The sequence below is a fragment of the Engystomops pustulosus genome, chromosome 1 (genome assembly GCF_040894005.1).
Source record: "Engystomops pustulosus chromosome 1, aEngPut4.maternal, whole genome shotgun sequence".
In the NCBI taxonomy this organism is placed as follows: domain Eukaryota; kingdom Metazoa; phylum Chordata; class Amphibia; order Anura; family Leptodactylidae; genus Engystomops; species Engystomops pustulosus.
This window is the reverse complement of record NC_092411.1, coordinates 47,134,014-47,153,167: the sequence shown is the minus strand read 5'-3', so window position 1 is coordinate 47,153,167 and position 19,154 is coordinate 47,134,014. Positions and strand designations below refer to the sequence as shown.

Below are 19,154 nucleotides of genomic sequence, written 5' to 3'. Positions count from 1 at the left end.
GGAAATATTTACTTACTGTATAGTATTGTACATCATTTCGAAGCTAAAAGATGTCTTATCATATTGTGTATGCAGTTTCTATGCAGATATTTGTGTCTGCATGGATACAATTTATAAACTAATCCTATACAGCTTGATATTTATGGCATATTCCATTTTGTTTGTCCACGAGAAGTAATTAGTAGGTCAATTTCGAAGATCGATTGAGGAATAGATCCAGAATGATATCCAGATGATATAACCAGTAGAGGTTTTTGGTATGAACTATCCATATATTCCATGACTTCAGGAATATTCTTCCCTAAACCAGATGTTCTATAGTTTTCCTTGGAAAATGATTCAATGTACTGTCTCCCAACACCCTGAGACCAGCAATTAGAATATATAGATTTCCACTGGCCCATATCCAGGCCTGGGTTCTTAGATTAGCACACTTGGCGTGGAGAACCATAGCCACATCTATACATTAAGAAGATGGGAGAAAGATCATAATGTGGGGAGGCAGTAGGAGCACAGGTGAAACCTTAACTTTTTTTTTTGCCAGAGGCAAGTTATAGATGGCATCCCCCTATGCCCCATCCACTATATCAGGTTTTTTTTCCATGCTGTGTCTCACATCAATGCTGACATTAGGTGTGAATAGACACTATTTTGAAGTTTTAGGTCCTGCTTTGTAGGAGTTGACTTCACCCCTCATTTTGCCCTCCATCTTGCTGCCGATCCTGTGGCATTGGGCAAGAGGCTCAACTTGACTCATGTCAGATGCACTTAGCACATAGCACATGGGGGTAGTAAACGATTGGGGATGGAGGTGCTGAAGAGATGCATCATGAAGATGCTTCTTTCCATATAATTCATGGCTACTTTTAAAGAAAGTCCTTTGTCAAGGCATCAGTTGCTTTTTACAAAACAGTTTTTTGTTTGTTTGAAATCAACTTTAACCCAAGCAATATATATGCAATGATTAATAATGTATGTAGAAATAAGGATCACTTCCTGAGCCTAGCAGCGTTTCCCTCCCCTTCTCCATAACTGACATTATTGTGTAGCAGTACTACATGTAGATATAATTTACATGCAGGAAAGCAATATCTTATTCAACTGCATTATTAACAGCTCAAGACAGGGAAGTTATACTACCTATGTTTATGTAATATACAGGAAGAGATGGGAAATCAATGTTTGCATTGATAATACAATAATTATTGCAGTTGGTCTAAACTTGATAACACCTTTTGCTTTTATGTAACATTTGTTACAAAATTTATTGTTCAAGCCCAATATGTATATATTTTTTTCATTTTTAATCTTTTCCGTACACAGGACATACTACTGGGGTGGGTTTTAATGTGAATCAATATTCAGCATAATTGAGACCTTGCTGCAATGATTATGGATGGATAAAGGCCATAGTACAGTGGTGGCTAACCTATGGCACGGGTGCCAGAGGTGGCACTCAGAGCCCTTTCTGTGGACACTCAGGCCATCACCAGAGATGACTCCATGTATCTTTTTGCAGTCCCAGACAGCCCAGGACTTGCTGAGAGCTATTTTAAAGTGACAGAACTACCTGGGACTACTGGAAGAGTGGGAAGATGTGGACAGATCTGGTTTATCATTGTAGCTCCATCTCCGGCCCTGATGATTCTGCCTGTTTATGGGACCCTGGAGGAAAGCTACAATGATCATCCAAATTTCTTCTATTTTCTGCTTTATTGGTGTCCTCATGGGGCTGATATGAACGAAAGGTGTGACAGAGAAGCGAGTATAAATCACAAATTAAATTTCTGTGTTTGTACTTTGCGATAAATAAGTGGGTCTTGGTTGTAGTTTGGGCACTCGGTCTCTAAAAGGTTCGCCATCACTCCCATAGTACAACCCCTTAAAGGGGTTGTCCTGTTTCAAAGACAATCTTGCTAATTGTGTAGAAAAAAAATTAAAACTCATACTTACTGATTTTCTCTGACGCTCAAATGCCATTTCCATAGCTCCAGGTTGTTGTTGGAAAAACATTCAAAGGGTGCAAATCAGTAGTTATGACAGAGAGGGACTTGATAAAGGGTCCTGCATCTATGTATATCCATCCATAGGGCGAGCAGGGTATAATTGGATTCATGTGAATCATAGGCAGAATTATTACCTTGTATTCTCCCAGTATTTAAGTCACAAAAATTAAATTTTTTCACATTTACACACACACACAAATATATATATATTACATAGTACACTGTACTATATATTGTATGTACATTGTACTTTGCCTTTTTTAGATCTCCTATTTATTTACGCTGCACAATGTTAATGATCCATGCAGAGTTTACAAGTACCAGGCTGATGTAATGAGGACCGGTCGTGATGGGACACCTTCCCCCTTCTTCATTACTGCCTCACCAATGAAACTGGTAATTCTGCTGCAATGTAAAATAGCTCTATTTGAGCTCATTTAGCAAATTTCAGAAACTGCTTGCAGATGCCAGAATTAATTTGTTTCAAATCGACTTCTTGACTATGAAACCTATAATTACATTATTAATGAAGCCTGTATGGATGATGAGCTAACATATAATGAAAAAAGAATGTACACTCATAAATGTCTGCTTATGTGCATATATATATATATATTACTGCCCTATTTCACCAAAAATGCATAAACTTAAAAGATTAATAAATATTAGATTAGATAATAAATGTAGATCACAAATGTAACAATTCATACAACTTAATAAATTAAATCTGTATATACACCTGCCATGGAACCTCAATCATTAATCAATCCATTGGGTATTGGTGTATTATTTCATTATAATATGGAGTGTTTGGGTGGCAGCCCCAGACCCATGACCACCCAAACCATCCACCAAATTTGCTACTGACCCAGAGAGACAATTAAGAGAGGGACCTCCAGCCATGAAATCCTCAGACAATTTCTCTCAACACATATGTAATTCAAGAGACCTTCCAGGACCTTAGAAGGCCCTCCAAAAGTCCTTAAACTACACAGCTGAAAGCTTAGAAATGAATCCCCACTAGTTTCCCAATAAGTTTTGTTCTGGTGCTGTATGTAGGCAGTACATTTTTATTTATGTTTATGGTACCGAAAATATTACCGGGAAAACTAAAGGCCATCAGTGTTTTAGACGTTCTGGGTTCTCCAATGTCTTTGTGGTATTGTAGAGGCCTCTGAAACCATGTTGGGCATCATTATGAATGTTTTCATTCACTAAAGGCCCAATAAAATAAGCAAGACTTGTAGGGGCCCACAATGTTCATACAACTCAGGGCTCATGACATGTGTCAATCTACCCCTGCCATCCGGTAATAAAACTGGCACTGTGGTAGAGTTTTTTCCATAATCAAGACACATTAGGGAACATTTACTTACCCGGTCCCTGCACGATCCCGAATCCGGAATGTCCAACGAGGATGAACTCTGCCGCAATTCACAAAGATCGTGCTTCCCCGATCAGGTCCGCCGGAGTTCATCATGTTCCTCTAGGTGTATGTTAGTGCTTGGTTTGTCTGAATCCGTCAGATCAGCTGACGGATAACCCCCACCCCCCGATTGTATCGCATGAAAGCGAGAAATTTAGCCCCACTCTGTTTTACTCTTATCCAATTTATTAATGCTTTGTTTTCTCACCCCACTTTTTCATTCCTCTGCGCCCCTGTTTCTGTACAAATCTACACAAATCTGGTCCCAACACTACCTTACAAGTTAAACTCCAATATTATTACTACACAGCTTTTACCTGTCTACTCCACTAGATACATGCCGCCACGACCGCTACTCATCCTGTCCTCATCTAGTATACTCCGATACCTCTCTCTAGCACTGCTATCTTTCTGCTACCTATATATGACTTTCTGCCTTGATGGATGGATGGCTTAGCGGACAACCTATGGTTGTACCGAAAGCAAGCAGCCATGTTTCCCCCCCCCCCCCCCATCTCGGTGGTCCTTCTTGCCATATGCACAACTTTATGAGACACCAACGAGCACTAGAAATGCTCTGTTTTGGAGCAGGCCACTTTTTCAACAAAATTTTTTGTCATTATTTTCCTGATCCTTATGTCATGTTACTTACGCTTGGACTTGGAGTACATTTCATTTCCTGAGATATTTGTCTCCCTACTGTTTATGGATATGCAAAATGTGTAAAAATAAATGTGCAATATAATTCATTTGAAACATTTATGCTTTGATGTAATATTTTGATGGTTTTTTACTTGTTTTTATTCCTAGTATTGACCTAGCATTGTTTCCTCGCAGCTGTAGGGTAAAGTTTTCTAGAGATAGCTCAATAACAGCACTGAGGGAGCTCACACCCGACATGCAGTACTTAAAGGTGTACACATTACTGACACAAAGTGAATTAGCTGTGGTTTGTTCTTGTACTGCTTGAGCAGCTGAGCGCTGTGTGAATATCGAGCTGACATTAGTCCAAAGGTTACACATCATTCGCTTCACAAAAGGGTATTTACTTTACAAGCGTTACAGATATGCCTAGTGCACTGTTAATAAGAATGTAGCTGTTGATCACATCAAGCTTGAAGTGCCATTCATCTGAAGTCATCAGATGTCCACATCAAAGAGACGTCCCCTATTAAAAATCTGTGAATTACAATACAGCGACTGAGCAGCAGATGAAATGTGTTCTTCACGCAAGTAATTGTAATTGAATGTCTATGACAAAATCAGGACATTTCCAATGCGAGTGCGCTAATACTCTTCTTTTTATTCTGTCACCATCTTCTTACTGGGATCTCATACTAATTATTATTACATCTAACCCCTGTACGCACAGACGGCTATGTTATCTACTATAGTCCAAGGTCATTTTTCTAAGATTTTATTTAAAGGAATAAAACATTAACTTGTATTGTTTCTAGCATTTCCGCATGGCTTTGCTTTATCTGTATCTTGTTTTACAATAAGTTTTATTTATAGTATTTTGAGCAGATAGAATCTTGTAGATAGATATGATTAAACAATAAGTAGATGATAGAGAGATGACATGATAGACAAACAGACAGACAGATATATACTATAGATAACTAGATGAATAGGAAACAGCTCATATTCTGAAAAAGCACTCACTGACTAAGGGGCACATTTACTAAGGGTCGGACTGTGCACCTTTTCTGAGCTAAAAAGACTTGCACAGGTATTTAAGAAGTGTGTATGCTGGGATTGTGGTAAACTGGCTTCCAAGCGGCACAAATTGGGGGGCATGCCATCGGTCGGTCCAACTGATTCGGACTGAGCGCAGTATTTAACTTTTAAATTGTGTTGCAAGCCCAAGCACAAAGATGCACCACTTAAGAGATGGTGAACTCTGTCGGACCTGAGCTGGGAAGTGCAGGACACATGCAGGATATCGGCGCACGATCTTAGTGAATCGCCGCACGGTGCATTATAGTCGGACAATGCACTTTATGTGAACTCCTGTGACCCTGAAAGTAAATATGCCCCACTAGGTCAATTAAGGCACTGGTGTGTCATCTAAATGTCATTAACATCCCCAGTGGAAATAACATCAATTCATTGTTGTCAAAACTCTCTGGATTCTTGCTGCCATGTTTCTGGTCTTGTAGGGGCTGCTCTTCATTTTCTTCATTTTGCCATGTTCCGCCGCTAATAACGTTTTCATATTTCAGTGTACGGAGCTGTGTGTGGTTTCATCTTTTGCTACTTTTGATGACGTTTTCTATGCTAACATTTTAAGGACTGTATGGCATTTTGATCACTTTTTATAGATTTTTTTTGTATTTTGCAAAATGGCATAAATGCCACTCTTTTCTGTTACTGCGTCAAATGCCGGGAATAACTGTTATTACATTTTGATAGATTGGATAATTTGGGGAACAGCGATGCCTAATATGTTTACTGTTTATTATTTACTTTATTTATATCAACTATAGGGAAACGGGGGTTGATTAGAATTTTAGGGTTTTTTTAATTTAATTTTTTAAAACTTAAAACATTTTTTTACTATATTTCAGACCTCCTAGGGTGCTTCAGAATGGCAGTATATGGGTATTTTACACATCATGTATTACATTGTGCAAATGGCACATTGTAATACATTGTGTAAAAAGACACCGCCTCGGATCTTTTTGTGACCCAAGACTGCCATAGCCACAGATCACAGCTCCCCAGTGACTTTACAGGGAGAGACAATCCCAGCCAACATGGCAGTGCCCATGCTTTTTAATGCCGCAGGCAGCTTATGCAGCACTATTCACCACTCACCGGCTATGGAGAAGACTCAGCTCGTGAGCCCTCTCCAATCACCCGCAGCCGGCGTGTGACGTAGTAGTTGGTAAGGGGTTAAAGACTTGTCTTCTGGCTTTTGTGATAATGTATAATGCATAATGCTTATCTGTGATACTGACCTTTTTCCTATACAGACAGTCCCTGAGTTATGTACAAGATATATATCACTGCAACATGGGGATGAAGTTCAGTAAACTACTGGCAACCAGAGAGGTCGCAATAGGTACAGAGGTCCATTTGTAATTAGGGGTAGTCTGTAAGTTGGGTATTCTTAAGGCAGGGACTACCTGTACTTTTAACTATTCTTTGCCATACTTTGGCTTTGATTTCAACGCCATCTTGGTTTTTGGCTCGATTTCTCTTTCTAGACCGTCTTGTCTGTGCATGTTCCCAGTGTAGGGACTGCTGTTCATTTGTCGTTCATTTTTCAGCTGCATGTAAGCCCGGCAACCGGCAAGCACATAGTCATGTGCATGTAGCCTAACATTTGCATTTCATTCCATGGGACTTGTAGGACTTTTATTATTTTTTATTAAAATATTTATGATTTTGCAAAATCACAAAAAAAGTGGTGTTTCAAACATTTGGGTGCTATTTTCCATTACAAGGTTCACCCCTGGGAATAACTGTTTATATATATTGATAGATTGGGACTTTGGGGACTCAACAATACCTAGCATGTTTTAGATCATTTCTAGGAAAAGGGGGATGATTTTAACTTTTAGATGTTTTAAAATTTTTTCCAAATTTTTTTAATTTTTATTTTACTATGTTTTAGTTACTTTAACCCTAGGGAGTCTGATCGATCCTACTAATACTACCTCAGTACAGTATGGCAGTAAATGGCCTCTTAGCACATTATTTGCAGAAATGGCAATGCCTGGGGTTTCGTACAGACTGCAAGGTGTCATGGTGACAGATTGTCGCTCCTTGATACCGTCACAGGGAGCAATGATTACAGCCAAGATGGTGCCACTAGCTGTTACATGCATGTAAAGGGTTAACTTCCATGATTGGAAGTTATGCAGCAAACACTCCGTCTATAATGAGAGGGCTCAGTCCATACTATTACGTCAGTTTGCGGCACGGGGTTATGAATGAAATTAATGGACACCACAAAAAGGATAAAAATGTCACGTATTCCATAACATGTGCCAAGCATTGCAACTTTTTTATTCCTTGTACTCCAAAAAAACTGTTCACAAGACATAATGGGGCAGATTTATCAAGCTGTCTGAAAGTCAGAATATTTCTAGTTGCCCATGGCAACCAATCACAGCTCCCCTTTAAAATATTCATGAGCACTGGTAAGATGAAAGCCGAGCTGTGATTGGTTGCCATGGGCAACTGGAAATATTCTGACTTTCAGACACCTGATAAATCTGCCCCAATATATTGGCCCCATGAATTTATGCAGCCTGTGAAGGGCTTTAAGCCCTTGCAGTTGTTTTGAATTGGTTTTGTGAGAAAGTGCAGGCCTCAACTAATTTAAAGTCAGGCATGATTTGGCCAGAAATATATATATATATAGGGATCTAAGTTCACACACTTTATCCCTCCAGGCTGTTGCTTCCAAATTGAGATTTACCAATTTTTTGGAAGAAGAATTATCCTTTGCAGTTAGTATTTATTTGAATATGTTATTCTAAAATGTTGCAGGGCACACGGTTTTGGGAAATATCCATGTGTGCCTAAAAAATTGTAAAAATAAGCAGTACATAAGCAGACTAGGCAGGAGGTTGTGTGTTTGCATCAGACCCTTGGTCTATAAAGAAACTGTCAGTTCATGATATTGAATCACTCTTATGCTCTGAAGTCAGTATCATAGGTCAGAGATTTAAAGACAGAAGAGAGTGCAGCTGCTGAGCTCATAGGGTCACATCTCGGTTATACAGGACTGCTTGACAAAAACCAGCAGAGGTCCCACATTATGACCTGTTAAGACATTGCCGCTTTCAGCATCTTTTAAGCCCATCAATATTCAGGGTGTCTTTATGACATGTATTCACATAAGCGCAGTAAATCCAATAACACACAAACACATGTTGTGGTTAGTTGAGGCAAAGATGGGAAAAAATGATCTTAATTAACTCCAGAAAATAAGCCCTCCACCAACCAGTCATAGATATAGTGGTGCAATTTATTAAATGTCCAAATGCTAACATCTATTGCAGAAACACGGAGTGCACTATGGAAATTTAGAGCTTTTAATATTAAACATTTCATTCTTTGTCACTGTATTAATTATTTACTTTCTACTTCTGAACAGGCTGAACCTTCACGTGGAGCTAGATTAAAACAATTAATGGCCAACAACACCACTAATTTTATGGCATCGAAGTAAAACTACAATTTAACCTAGATTATTATAGCTCTGGATATACAGGGACTCAGATAAACAAGTGATTTTATCATGGTAGATGCCACAGGATCTGGCAAAGCGAACATTCATTTAGTCAGAATTGTAGGAATCTGGCCTGCTACCTACTGTGCACCATAGATAGGATAAGATTAGAATATTTCCACCTGGGGGAGGCAGACTTACAATATAGGGCTACTTTGGCCCTAAAGCATTTCCTGATCTTATAGGAAATCTACCACTTTACCAAAGTAACGTCCACCTACACATACTTACCTGTCATCCCCTTCATCTTGACGCTGGCGCTTTTCTTCGCTACTCTTGACCCGCCAGGACCACCTAGAAAAGAATCTTATAGAAACCAGGCTGTCTGGCGCTATTGGCTGCTAATTATGCGCGTCCCGTACCTCCTTCTCCCATGCTGGCAGAGGAAGGTGACATCTGACTAGAGGCATGCATAATTAGCAGCCCAGAGTGCCCATCTTTCCCCGCCTGGTTTCTATGAGACTTTTTCCTAGGTGATCCCGGCGTGTCAAGAGTAGCGGAGGCAATCGCAAGATTTATCTATTTATTGATGCTGAGGCAGTGGTCACATGATGGACTGATGTTCTGTGCAGATTGGGTGGATATGGATTTGTGGGTATTACCCAGAAGTGCATTGAGCACTATAAATATGGGTGAGCCTGGGGAGGACCATGGCTATAATCTAATGCCGGGTGCACGCTTTTACCATGCAGCCAAGTGTTAATAAGTTTGTTTAAAACTAAATCTGTAGACCTACTTTAACCCCTGAATGGGTTATGAAGTATTAGGGATTTAGAGTCTAGATGTAGTGACACTACAAGCCAGGGATCTGAATGGGGATGAGAATGGCTAGATGTAATGAATAATGAGATACTAGCACATACCCTTACTTATTGATGTACTATCAGCTACTGTATAATTATAAGGCAGTCACAAAGAAGATGAGCAGAAACATGAACAGGGAGAATTGAGGGGTAATCTGGTGTGAGTGGACCCAAGTCTAGGACAAAGTTAGAATAGTTCCATCATGGAGAACAGATTGTTAAAAACAAATTGTTATTGTGTCTTACGTTCGAGCTTGAGCTGAGTTTTTTATTGATCATCTACCAGTAAAGTCTTCACTTGATATCAGACAAATCAAAACCAGACTACTTGTAGGTGGCAGCTAAACTGTAGTGGCTAAAATATTTATGTAAATGAGCTTGTGTCCTGAATACGGTTATAGACCCTAGTCCACTGATGTTTGACTGTAGGAAATGACCACCAAATGTGAAGCACCTTTCCCCCAATAGCGTAGCCTCTAAAGCACGGTTGTTCACATTTCACAGGTATTTTTCTAAAGTTCCCTAAAAAATGAGTAATCACGTTGTTGGCTACTGCAGAAGCCACAACTGTTATCTGCAATAGAACATGGCTACCAATGGTGAATTCTCCTTCAACACCAATACATGAAATATACTGGCTGGGTCCTCCAGCGAATAGCTCTTTGTTTTTCTCCCTTTATTTGCTTAGAATTTCAAAATGGATATTGGAAAGGGAGGTTTGTCAACCTGACATTTCTTGAACGTGTACTAAAAAGTTTATTATCCAGTACCCAACTTAAGACAAGAAAGGCCGTAATATATAAAAGAAAATACCAGAAGATGCTTCACTGGTAAATACAAAGCATTTTCCGATAACCAGAAATCGAGGAGGCAGCAAACAATATATCATCGTGTTCTTTGTTTTATCTTAAAATGTCATTTGTATTAGTTTTACATTCAGGGAACAGAAACAAGCATCAGATCCCTTCAAGACCTTCCACCAGTATGTGGCATATAAGTCTGTGACAAGTGACATTACAGAAGGTCATGTCACTTGTAACTGCTTGCATGAGACCTGTCTGATTTCCCATGTGCCTCTCCTTTGTTTGATTAATACTTCTTTATTCTATTCCAGATATAGGAAAGCCCAATTGGTAGGACTGTAAATGCTGGACGGGTTGTTTCTCTCTAGATAATAATTGCTGTACAGTGCTATGTGGTGAACGGGCAGGCCAGAACTTATACTTTTATGTGCATTTGAATCCAGTAGATGGAGACACTTCACACTATAAGTAATGCAAAAAGAATAAGAAAATAGAAAATAAAAGCAGCAAAGCTAAAATTGCTGCATGTGACTTATTACTAATTGCCGATGGTTAATGTAGCATAGATTTGACTTTGAATTAATTACCACATCATTCCAGCAGCTGATTCACATTATGGATTTGTATTATATTCTTACTATCTCTTCCTATGTTACTTATCCCCAGTAGAACTCCCAGCCCCAAAACTTGCTACATCCACCCTATATCATCGACACTACTATTACTAATGCTTATCGTACCTGGCGTAGTGATTATGTACTAGGCTGCATGTCATCCATGAAAGACTTTTTAACCATTTAACCCTTTTCTTGAATCTGCATTTCTTGAATTAGCATTATTCTAATTGAAAAATGTATAGCAATATTTTTTTATATTCCCCAAGTGTTAGTCAACATTAGGAGCATCAATCACAACTCTCATAGAGCACTGTATATGGGGCTATTTATCATATGTCGAGGAAAATGTTATTTTTACTCCAGAAGTAAGAGTGTGGCAATCCAACATAAAATGTTTGCAACGTTTTGGTCTTAGTAATTCAGACCTTCATAAGGCGTGGATTGCAAGGCATATGTGGGGAAAATAGTGATGAAATGCGGTGCTATGACCGCTAATGCGCAGGTAAGTAGGATGAAAAGCGGGAGCTTCTGCTGCAGATGAGGGTTTGTAGCTCCTGCTTTTCCTCCTACTTACCTGCGCAAGTGCCAAGTCTTTTCTTCACTTATCAATACGGTATAGTAACCTTTAGGGCACTCTTAACCTTAGGACATCGAGTGACGTGTATTTTTTCCACAACTGCCTGGCATTGAAATAAATGCAGCTGTCAAATTTTCACATATGAAAATTTGCCAGCTGCAGTGATTGTGTCATGGGCATCCTCGCAATCCATGTCGCAGATCGTGGGTGCACCCCTGCCCCTCTCCGAGGTGCCGGCCCCGCTCCCCGGACTTACCTCTCCACGTTCCTGCTCCCGTCCGGACTAGGCCCCGCGCGTTCCTGCTCCCTAGGGCGCGCACGCGGCGTTACTCTAAAATTTAAAGGGCCAGCGCATAGGTCATTGGCACTGGTCGCTTCCGGGCCTGCATTTAATCCGGCGGCTCCCATCATTCCCTGCCGGATCTTCAAGCCATTCCTGTGAAGAGAAAGCCCTCCTGTGTCTCCCGGGATTCGGACTGTCTCCTGCATTGCTCCCTTGGCTGCCACCGCGGGCTAGTCGCACCTGTGGAACGACCTGGTGGTACCCCACCATAGCAAGACCATTCCGCTTTGCGGTGGGCTCTGGTGAAGACCAGGTGCCACCTAGACTCCGGTCCCAGGTGTCGGCTAGCGGTTGTCCAGAGGCTCCACTGACTCTGAATCCTGATAGATTGCATCCCACACTGGCCTACTCCCTGCCTGACGGGCCCACCCTGGACTTTGCACTTTCTTTTATGTGCAAACTGCTTGCACATGTATTTAACATGTATTTGTGGTGCAGCTGTACTATACCCGACACAACCCAAAATTCTTCAAATAAAGGGGCGTTCTGGTGCAAAGTCGGAGCATGCGCCACGTTTAACATGCAGAGTCTAACAGAAGTGAATTGCATGCCCCATGTTAAAGGTACACCTAAAAACCTGATAGAACATAATGTAGAAACAGAACAATCTAAGGGTGCATTCATACACTGTATGCCCGCCATGTGGGCATACTGCCGTGTGTTGGAGAGGATGTAGGAGGCCCCTCCTCCCTCCATAGGAAACAGTGGCGCACGGCCGCCACCAGGGAAAAGATAGAGTATGTTCTATCTTTTATTGGTGTGGGGCGCGGAACGGTCTATGGGGATGTATACATGCGGTCGCAGATTTGTGGCAGCATGTACGTTTCCACAGACGGCGGTGTGAATGAACCCGAAGTATCACTCTTGAAACAAAAGGAAAAGTACAATTCCTAATGGAATCATTGCCCACTTTTCATCATACAGTAAATCACATTTATGTGGTAGAAGTGGAATACCCCTTTAAGATGCCAAGTTTTCAATAGTTTTCAAGCATGGTTGTCTGGTGCTGGAAGATTAATTAAAGGCCCAATCATTTCCTGTGACTGACATCCATTAGCTCCATGCAGTGTCATGACATGAAATGATATATCAGTGTCTGTAGAAGAACAGCCATTAAATAGCCCATTTCCCCGCACAATCCTGGTAACGCTGCATTTTTCTCACAATGCAAGAGGGATGAAATAGGCAGCACTTTGAGCTGACATTTAAACTGTCATTCCCAGCTTGCCCCATGTTATTTTGACTGTAAGAATCGTTCCATCTCTTAACTATATGGAATCTGACAGGAGACTCAATAATTTCACTACTTTATAGAGTCATTCCATCCCCTCGCTGACCCCTCGCCTCTGGATTCCTTGATAAATGAAAACATTTACAAAAAGCGCCACATTCCGTGACAAAAATAAACTTCATCTCCCTCTCTTTTATATCTCCAAACTGCGAGATCATCTCAGCCTGACATATAATTTACTACCTTCACAGAAATCACCACATTTTTTTTTATCCCTAAAGGTCTTAAGGGGTGATTTAAATGACCTTATCACCCCGGTTAAGATGGACAGGAGGCAGACAACATTATAATGTGCAGCGTGTATCCTTGATAAACACCTCTATCATACCGAGGTGAACCAGCGCATTTATCCTGCAGGTCAGGACCCGCAAAGCTCTCTGGATGAGAATCTGAAAAGACTCTGAAGACTGTGCCAGCTTCTCAGCGTGCACTGAAAGCCAGTGTCAAGAATAGGAGCCTATTAAAGGCATCTGGATGGAACAAATCAAAATGGACAAAATAAATGGGGACAAATTTATCAAACTTTTGTGGCTGCTGCAATTACCGCAATTTTGTGACCAAAGTGTTTGTCAGAATCCAGGTTTACATTCAGTGGATCCATATTTTTTTTTCTAAATTGCTTTTTCTTTTCAATTTAATTCTGAGCAAGTCGAAGGCTTCTGCCGCTGTAATGCAGGTAGAAAAAAAAGACAGAAAGTTTTTGGGATATTGAGTATTTGGCAGCTATTGTTTTGTTGCTTCATTAACGTATTTACTCATTGTGCAATATAATTTAGAAACATATCTAAAACAAATCTACTTCTGAGGCTCACATTATTATCCATGTAGACTCCCCCTGTGTGTAGGAAAGTAATTGAACATTTTTGCATCAGTTATTCCATCAATTTTCTCATTGACTTTATTTTTTGAGGGACAGCATCACTAAATTTTACCCAATTAAACTACAAGCAGCGTTAGGTAGGGCATAAAAAGTCATTTCTAGATAGTCCGATTTTATGTCAAACCTCACCCTTTATCCTCTAAAAAAATCTCCCCCAATTTCATATGAAAATTAGCAGAAAATAGTCATGTATTGCCTGAGTTGACTCAAGTTTGGAGGCTGAAGCGGTAGCTACAGAGCTGGAGATACAGGGTGTTAAACAAATGGACAGGAATCAGACCATCTGCAGCTCACACTCCCAACTATGATACTAACAGCTTGTATGTCCTATTTGTAGGTAACAGAACCACAAGGTGAGATTCTTATCTCACCAAAGACATGTTTCTAGGTACTAACCAAACAAAGAAATGGGCGTAAACTGCAGCTTCTAAACTTGACTTTCACTTGATTTTGGTGGGGATTTTTTTTTCTAGAAAGGACATTTTTTACCCTACCTGAGGAAGTTAACTTATAGGGTAAAATCTGGTTGTGGTACCTCTTTAAATAAACCTATCATCAGAATATGCTGTCCTTAATAAACATCAGAAAATAATGGAATAAATAATAAATATGCTGTACACAGGATGGGTACTGGTTCATTCAACCATCGTGATAAAAGAAATGACCAAAAAAATCACATAGGACTCAAATTTGAGAATGTTTAATCATTTTATGATGTTTGGTGTATTTGGCACTTTCTGAATACACTGCGTAGGGTTCAAGATTGAAAGGCAGAATCCTGGAGTGCAGGAATAATAAATATGTCCCTTAGTTTCTGATTCCAGTGCATTCATGAGTAGAGTACTCTCATCTTCCTCCTTCTCCACCGTTCTCAGAATTAATTGGTGACTTGTTACTGTAAGGATGGTGTGAAGAGGTGGGGAGCAATCCATTCATGAATACCCTGTAATATCTTTTTTCGGCGCTATCACTAGCACAGTTTTTATAAGTTTTGCTCAGGCTTGTGAGATAGGGCAGCACAGTGGCACAGTGGTTACCGTTACAGCCTTGCAGCGCTGGGAACCCGGCGTCAACAGGCTTCCAGGGTCAACATCTGCAAAGAGTTTGTATGTTCTATCTGTGTTTGCACGGGTTTCCGCCAGGTCCTCCGGTTTCCACCCACACCCCAAAACATACTGTTAGGTTGATTAGATTCTGAGCCCAATTAGGGACTGATTTGGCAAGTTCTGTGCAGCGCTGCGTAATCTGTGTGCGCTATAGAAATAAAGAAATTATTATTATTAGCTAACCTGTGCAGTGTGAAAGGGGTGTACATGACTTTACTAGGTATTTCAAAGTGGCCACATCTACAGAACTTTACAATACAATGTAGCACATATAAGTAGCATAAATACATTTAGAGACATTACATATTGAACATGTATACTTATGCCAAAAGCCACAATTCTTAAATTGGTACAAACCAAATTGAAAATGATCCATTCTATATTGTATTTTGTTCACCGTGTCATCTATTATGCACTGATAAGACAGAAGACATAGTAAAGACACGAAGGAGAGAGATTTTTCTGACCCAGTTTTCTCACTTCTCGGCAGGCAGTTGCTTCCCACAGCAAACCAAGCAGGGAAGTAGCTTTTATGGGATTCCGCATACATGTAATCATCACTTGACCCCATCTCTTCTTTTAGAATTTCTGTACAGATTTCAGATATGCTTAATCCCATAAGTCAACTCTTTTACACTCTGTAGAAAGCAGCCAAAATGTAATGAATGTGATGAATATCTTTCATGTAATCTGATGAATGAACATGTATTTTAGGGAGTGTGACAGCAAGTTCAGAACATGAAATGCTTATCCAAATTTGGTCAAAATACATAGACAAGGCACATTGATGACATAATACAGGAATTATTAGAAAAGCTGTAATACAAAACAAGTATACTGAAACAGGAGGTCATATTATTTAGATAACATAGGCAGGGATGTCATAGTATAGGTTTTAATAAACTCAATAAGGGTACAGCACAGGAATCCTTTACAGAGTGATTCAATAACATTGTGATGGGGACCAATATTTCTCATGGCACTCTCTATTTCTCATGCTTGGGTGACAATAGGTCTACTTCATTGGAAGCTTAAAAAAAAATCTCCCTTAAAAATCAAGCAGGATAAACCAGGGGCACTTACTCATAGATCCAGGCGCTATGATTTTTCAAATCTTCTTATATTTGTTTCCATTGCCTCTTTCCTTCTAAAATCAATTTTATAACCTATGAGTCAGTAGTGCCCTGTAAGGGCGTAACCTGAGCATCCCCAACTGTTTCTCCCTCCCCTCTGCTTCCTCCGTACTTCCTCCTTCCCCCTTCTCCCTGCGGTATTCTCATACACTGGTAGGGGGAAATGTTCTGCACAGTGTAACAGCCTGTGAAGCAACAGCATAGAACGGGCCTCCCAGGCATCATTAGCATAATTTAAAAAGCTGCTTTTAGAAAAAAGTAAGCCATGGATAACAAATATAAGAAGTTTACCAGTGTCTTGATCTAGTGTCGTCCGGGTTATCATGCTGGATTTTGAAGGTGAATTTCCTTTCATTAATTAGGCACATCTACTGCCTTACGTGAGCCAAAAAGTAAAAAAGTAAATAAATGACACCACTGATGTCACAATAGGGGGTCAATGTAAATGATGATATTATAGCATAGATACTGTATAACGTGCACTCAATGATGTCACAGCAACATGTAAATTTCGGGGTAAATTTGACAACCCCCTTTATGAAGGATCATAATAATGGATTATGGATACATTACAGATTCTTACATACCAGCCTCATACAGTCAGCATTTGTATCTCATATTTTATGTGTATTTTCTATGTTGTTTTTAAAATCCTTCAAAAACTTTTCATCACTCAAAATGTGTTTAGAAATTGATTGCTTTTTTTGCTTGACAGACATATACAGTAGTAACGCTCTGGTGTTTTGTCCGCAGGTAATGGAAGACATGCTAGAGGACGAGGAAGAGGAGGATGACAAAGATGACAAGGTAATTATCCCTCTGTACACACGGGTACCTGAGGTTATCAGAATGTAAGCATGACACAGACAGAGGGAAAAGGAATTGAAAGGTTTCAGGCCAGAACATTGGCTCCTGTGTTTATTATTCTAACAATGCCTTTGTAGGGTGAACGCTGTAAATTCTTCTTTTTTTTTTCTTGTCTCGAGCTGGGTCAAATATTTTATTTCTGCCAAGAACAAATATGATTCCACCTGTCTGGAATGTGATAGCCCTTCTGATGGTAATTGCACAGACAACTGTTTATGAAGGGCAAAATATGTGTCCTGCCGCAAAAGTTACACTTATAAATGTGCTGGTTATATGAAGAATGGGATTAATTGTAGCGCTGGAGAGCTAGGGCTGAATGGCAGGACTGTATATCATTGTGTCTTTGTTATGGTACAGTAGGAAATAGTTCTTCCATGTGGTGTATTTCATGTACAGGTCAATAACTATAATGGAATATTGTGCTTTCATCCAATGTACAAAAATACACCCAACACACCATAGTGACAGATTTATTAAATAGAAGCCATTATATGAAGCCGATGGATGCAGCTCTTTATATGGAATGTTAGGTACAAAATATTGCAATTTTAATCACATAACAAGCCTAAAAGTCCTAGAACACATGGTAGAATATGGAAATGGTATGTAGAGAAAATGTGGAAAACAAAAGTATAGGGGAATAAAGGATAGGACAGGTCTCTACTGTATGGCAAACTGTTTGCTATATGTGATGGCAGCTGCTACTGAAAAGCCCCTTGTGGTAAAATAAATTCTTCCCTCTAGCTGCCTCCTAACAAGAATACAAGCGGTCCCCGACTTAAGGACACGCGACTTATGGACGACCCCTAGTTACAGACGGAACTCTAGTCCCAGGCTGCAGTGATCAGCTATAAGGTGTCTCTATTTATATATAAGCTCTAAGGAAGCTCTGTTGATAATCCTTGTTCCCAATAGTCACAAGGACAAAAACATTTTTGTCTAGAGTTACAAGTATAAAATATACCTGTTCTGACTTACATACAAATTCAACTTCAGTGCAAACCTAAAGAACCTATCATGTACGTAAAATGGGGACTGCCTGTAATCAGAACATTCTGCCGCCATTCCGAACACTATTCTGTGGCTGTGGAGAACAACAACTGTAAGGCCCCCTGCACCCAAATGTTAAGTGTGTTCGTAAGTTCAGATTGTTTTGCACATATTTTAGAAACAGTTCTGGTGGCTAAGTCACTTTCTCTCTTTGTCTATCAAAGTGGGCAATAATTAGTCAAATGTATTAGTTGCAGAAATGTTTACACCCAATTAATTAATATATTTTGTAACTTTAGATACCAAAGCAAAGGGGAACAAAAATAACCATAAGGGGCATATTTGAATTTGAGAAGAAAAAGTTGTAAAATATTTTTTGCAATTGGAGGATATTCACCCCGATCATTACATTCCAAATAGGAAGGGTGTGGAAGGGAAAGGACAGATTTAATAACTTTCACAGCAGAAAAGTGTCATGAAAGCTTTCTCGTTGTCATGAGATCTGGCTAGGTCGTGCGCCTATTTCATGATGAAAAGAAAATAACTTGGCACTCCGAGAAAAAGGCAATAATCGATCAATTGTTTTATTGTTTGCCAATGAACAGCAATCCACAGTTTAAGCGAACCTGTCACTGGGAAGACAGCTGTCATGCAGCTGTTGATAGGTTCCCATAGCCAATGCTGTGCTAATTTTAAAAATGGCTTTGTCAGCTTTCTGAATTATTCTGCAGCCTGTGTCAGTCTCATCTCCTCTAAACTCATCCAGTTCCCTCCCCTCCCTGTCATGTGCATTGAACAGGCAGGGGGGAGGGGGATGTTGTGGAGGATAGGGAGACTGAGACACAGGCACACCCAGGGTGTAGCTGACCATCCCAGGGACTCACCACATGCTGCAGGCAGGGAGCCAGGTAATGTAAAATAATTTATTATAAACTACTGAAATGATTCAGAATGCTGACAATGGCATTTATAATGTCAGCAAAGCACAGGCTTTTGTAACCTATCACCAGCTAAAAATGACATTCCTGGTGACAGGTTCCCTTTAATACATGACGCTTTTGTCT

At 40.0% G+C, this 19,154-nt stretch overlaps 1 protein-coding gene across 7 annotated transcripts in view; it reads left to right on the top strand.

Moving 5' to 3' along the window:
• Positions 1 to 19,154, top strand: part of MCTP1 (multiple C2 and transmembrane domain containing 1) — a 486,374-nt gene that overhangs the window by 416,878 nt on the left and 50,342 nt on the right. For all 7 annotated transcript variants that reach the window (XM_072139702.1, XM_072139697.1, XM_072139695.1 and 4 more), the window contains one exon: positions 16,987 to 17,040. In XM_072139702.1, the coding sequence (XP_071995803.1) occupies positions 16,987 to 17,040 (54 nt within the window). The remainder of the gene's footprint in view (positions 1 to 16,986; positions 17,041 to 19,154) is intronic.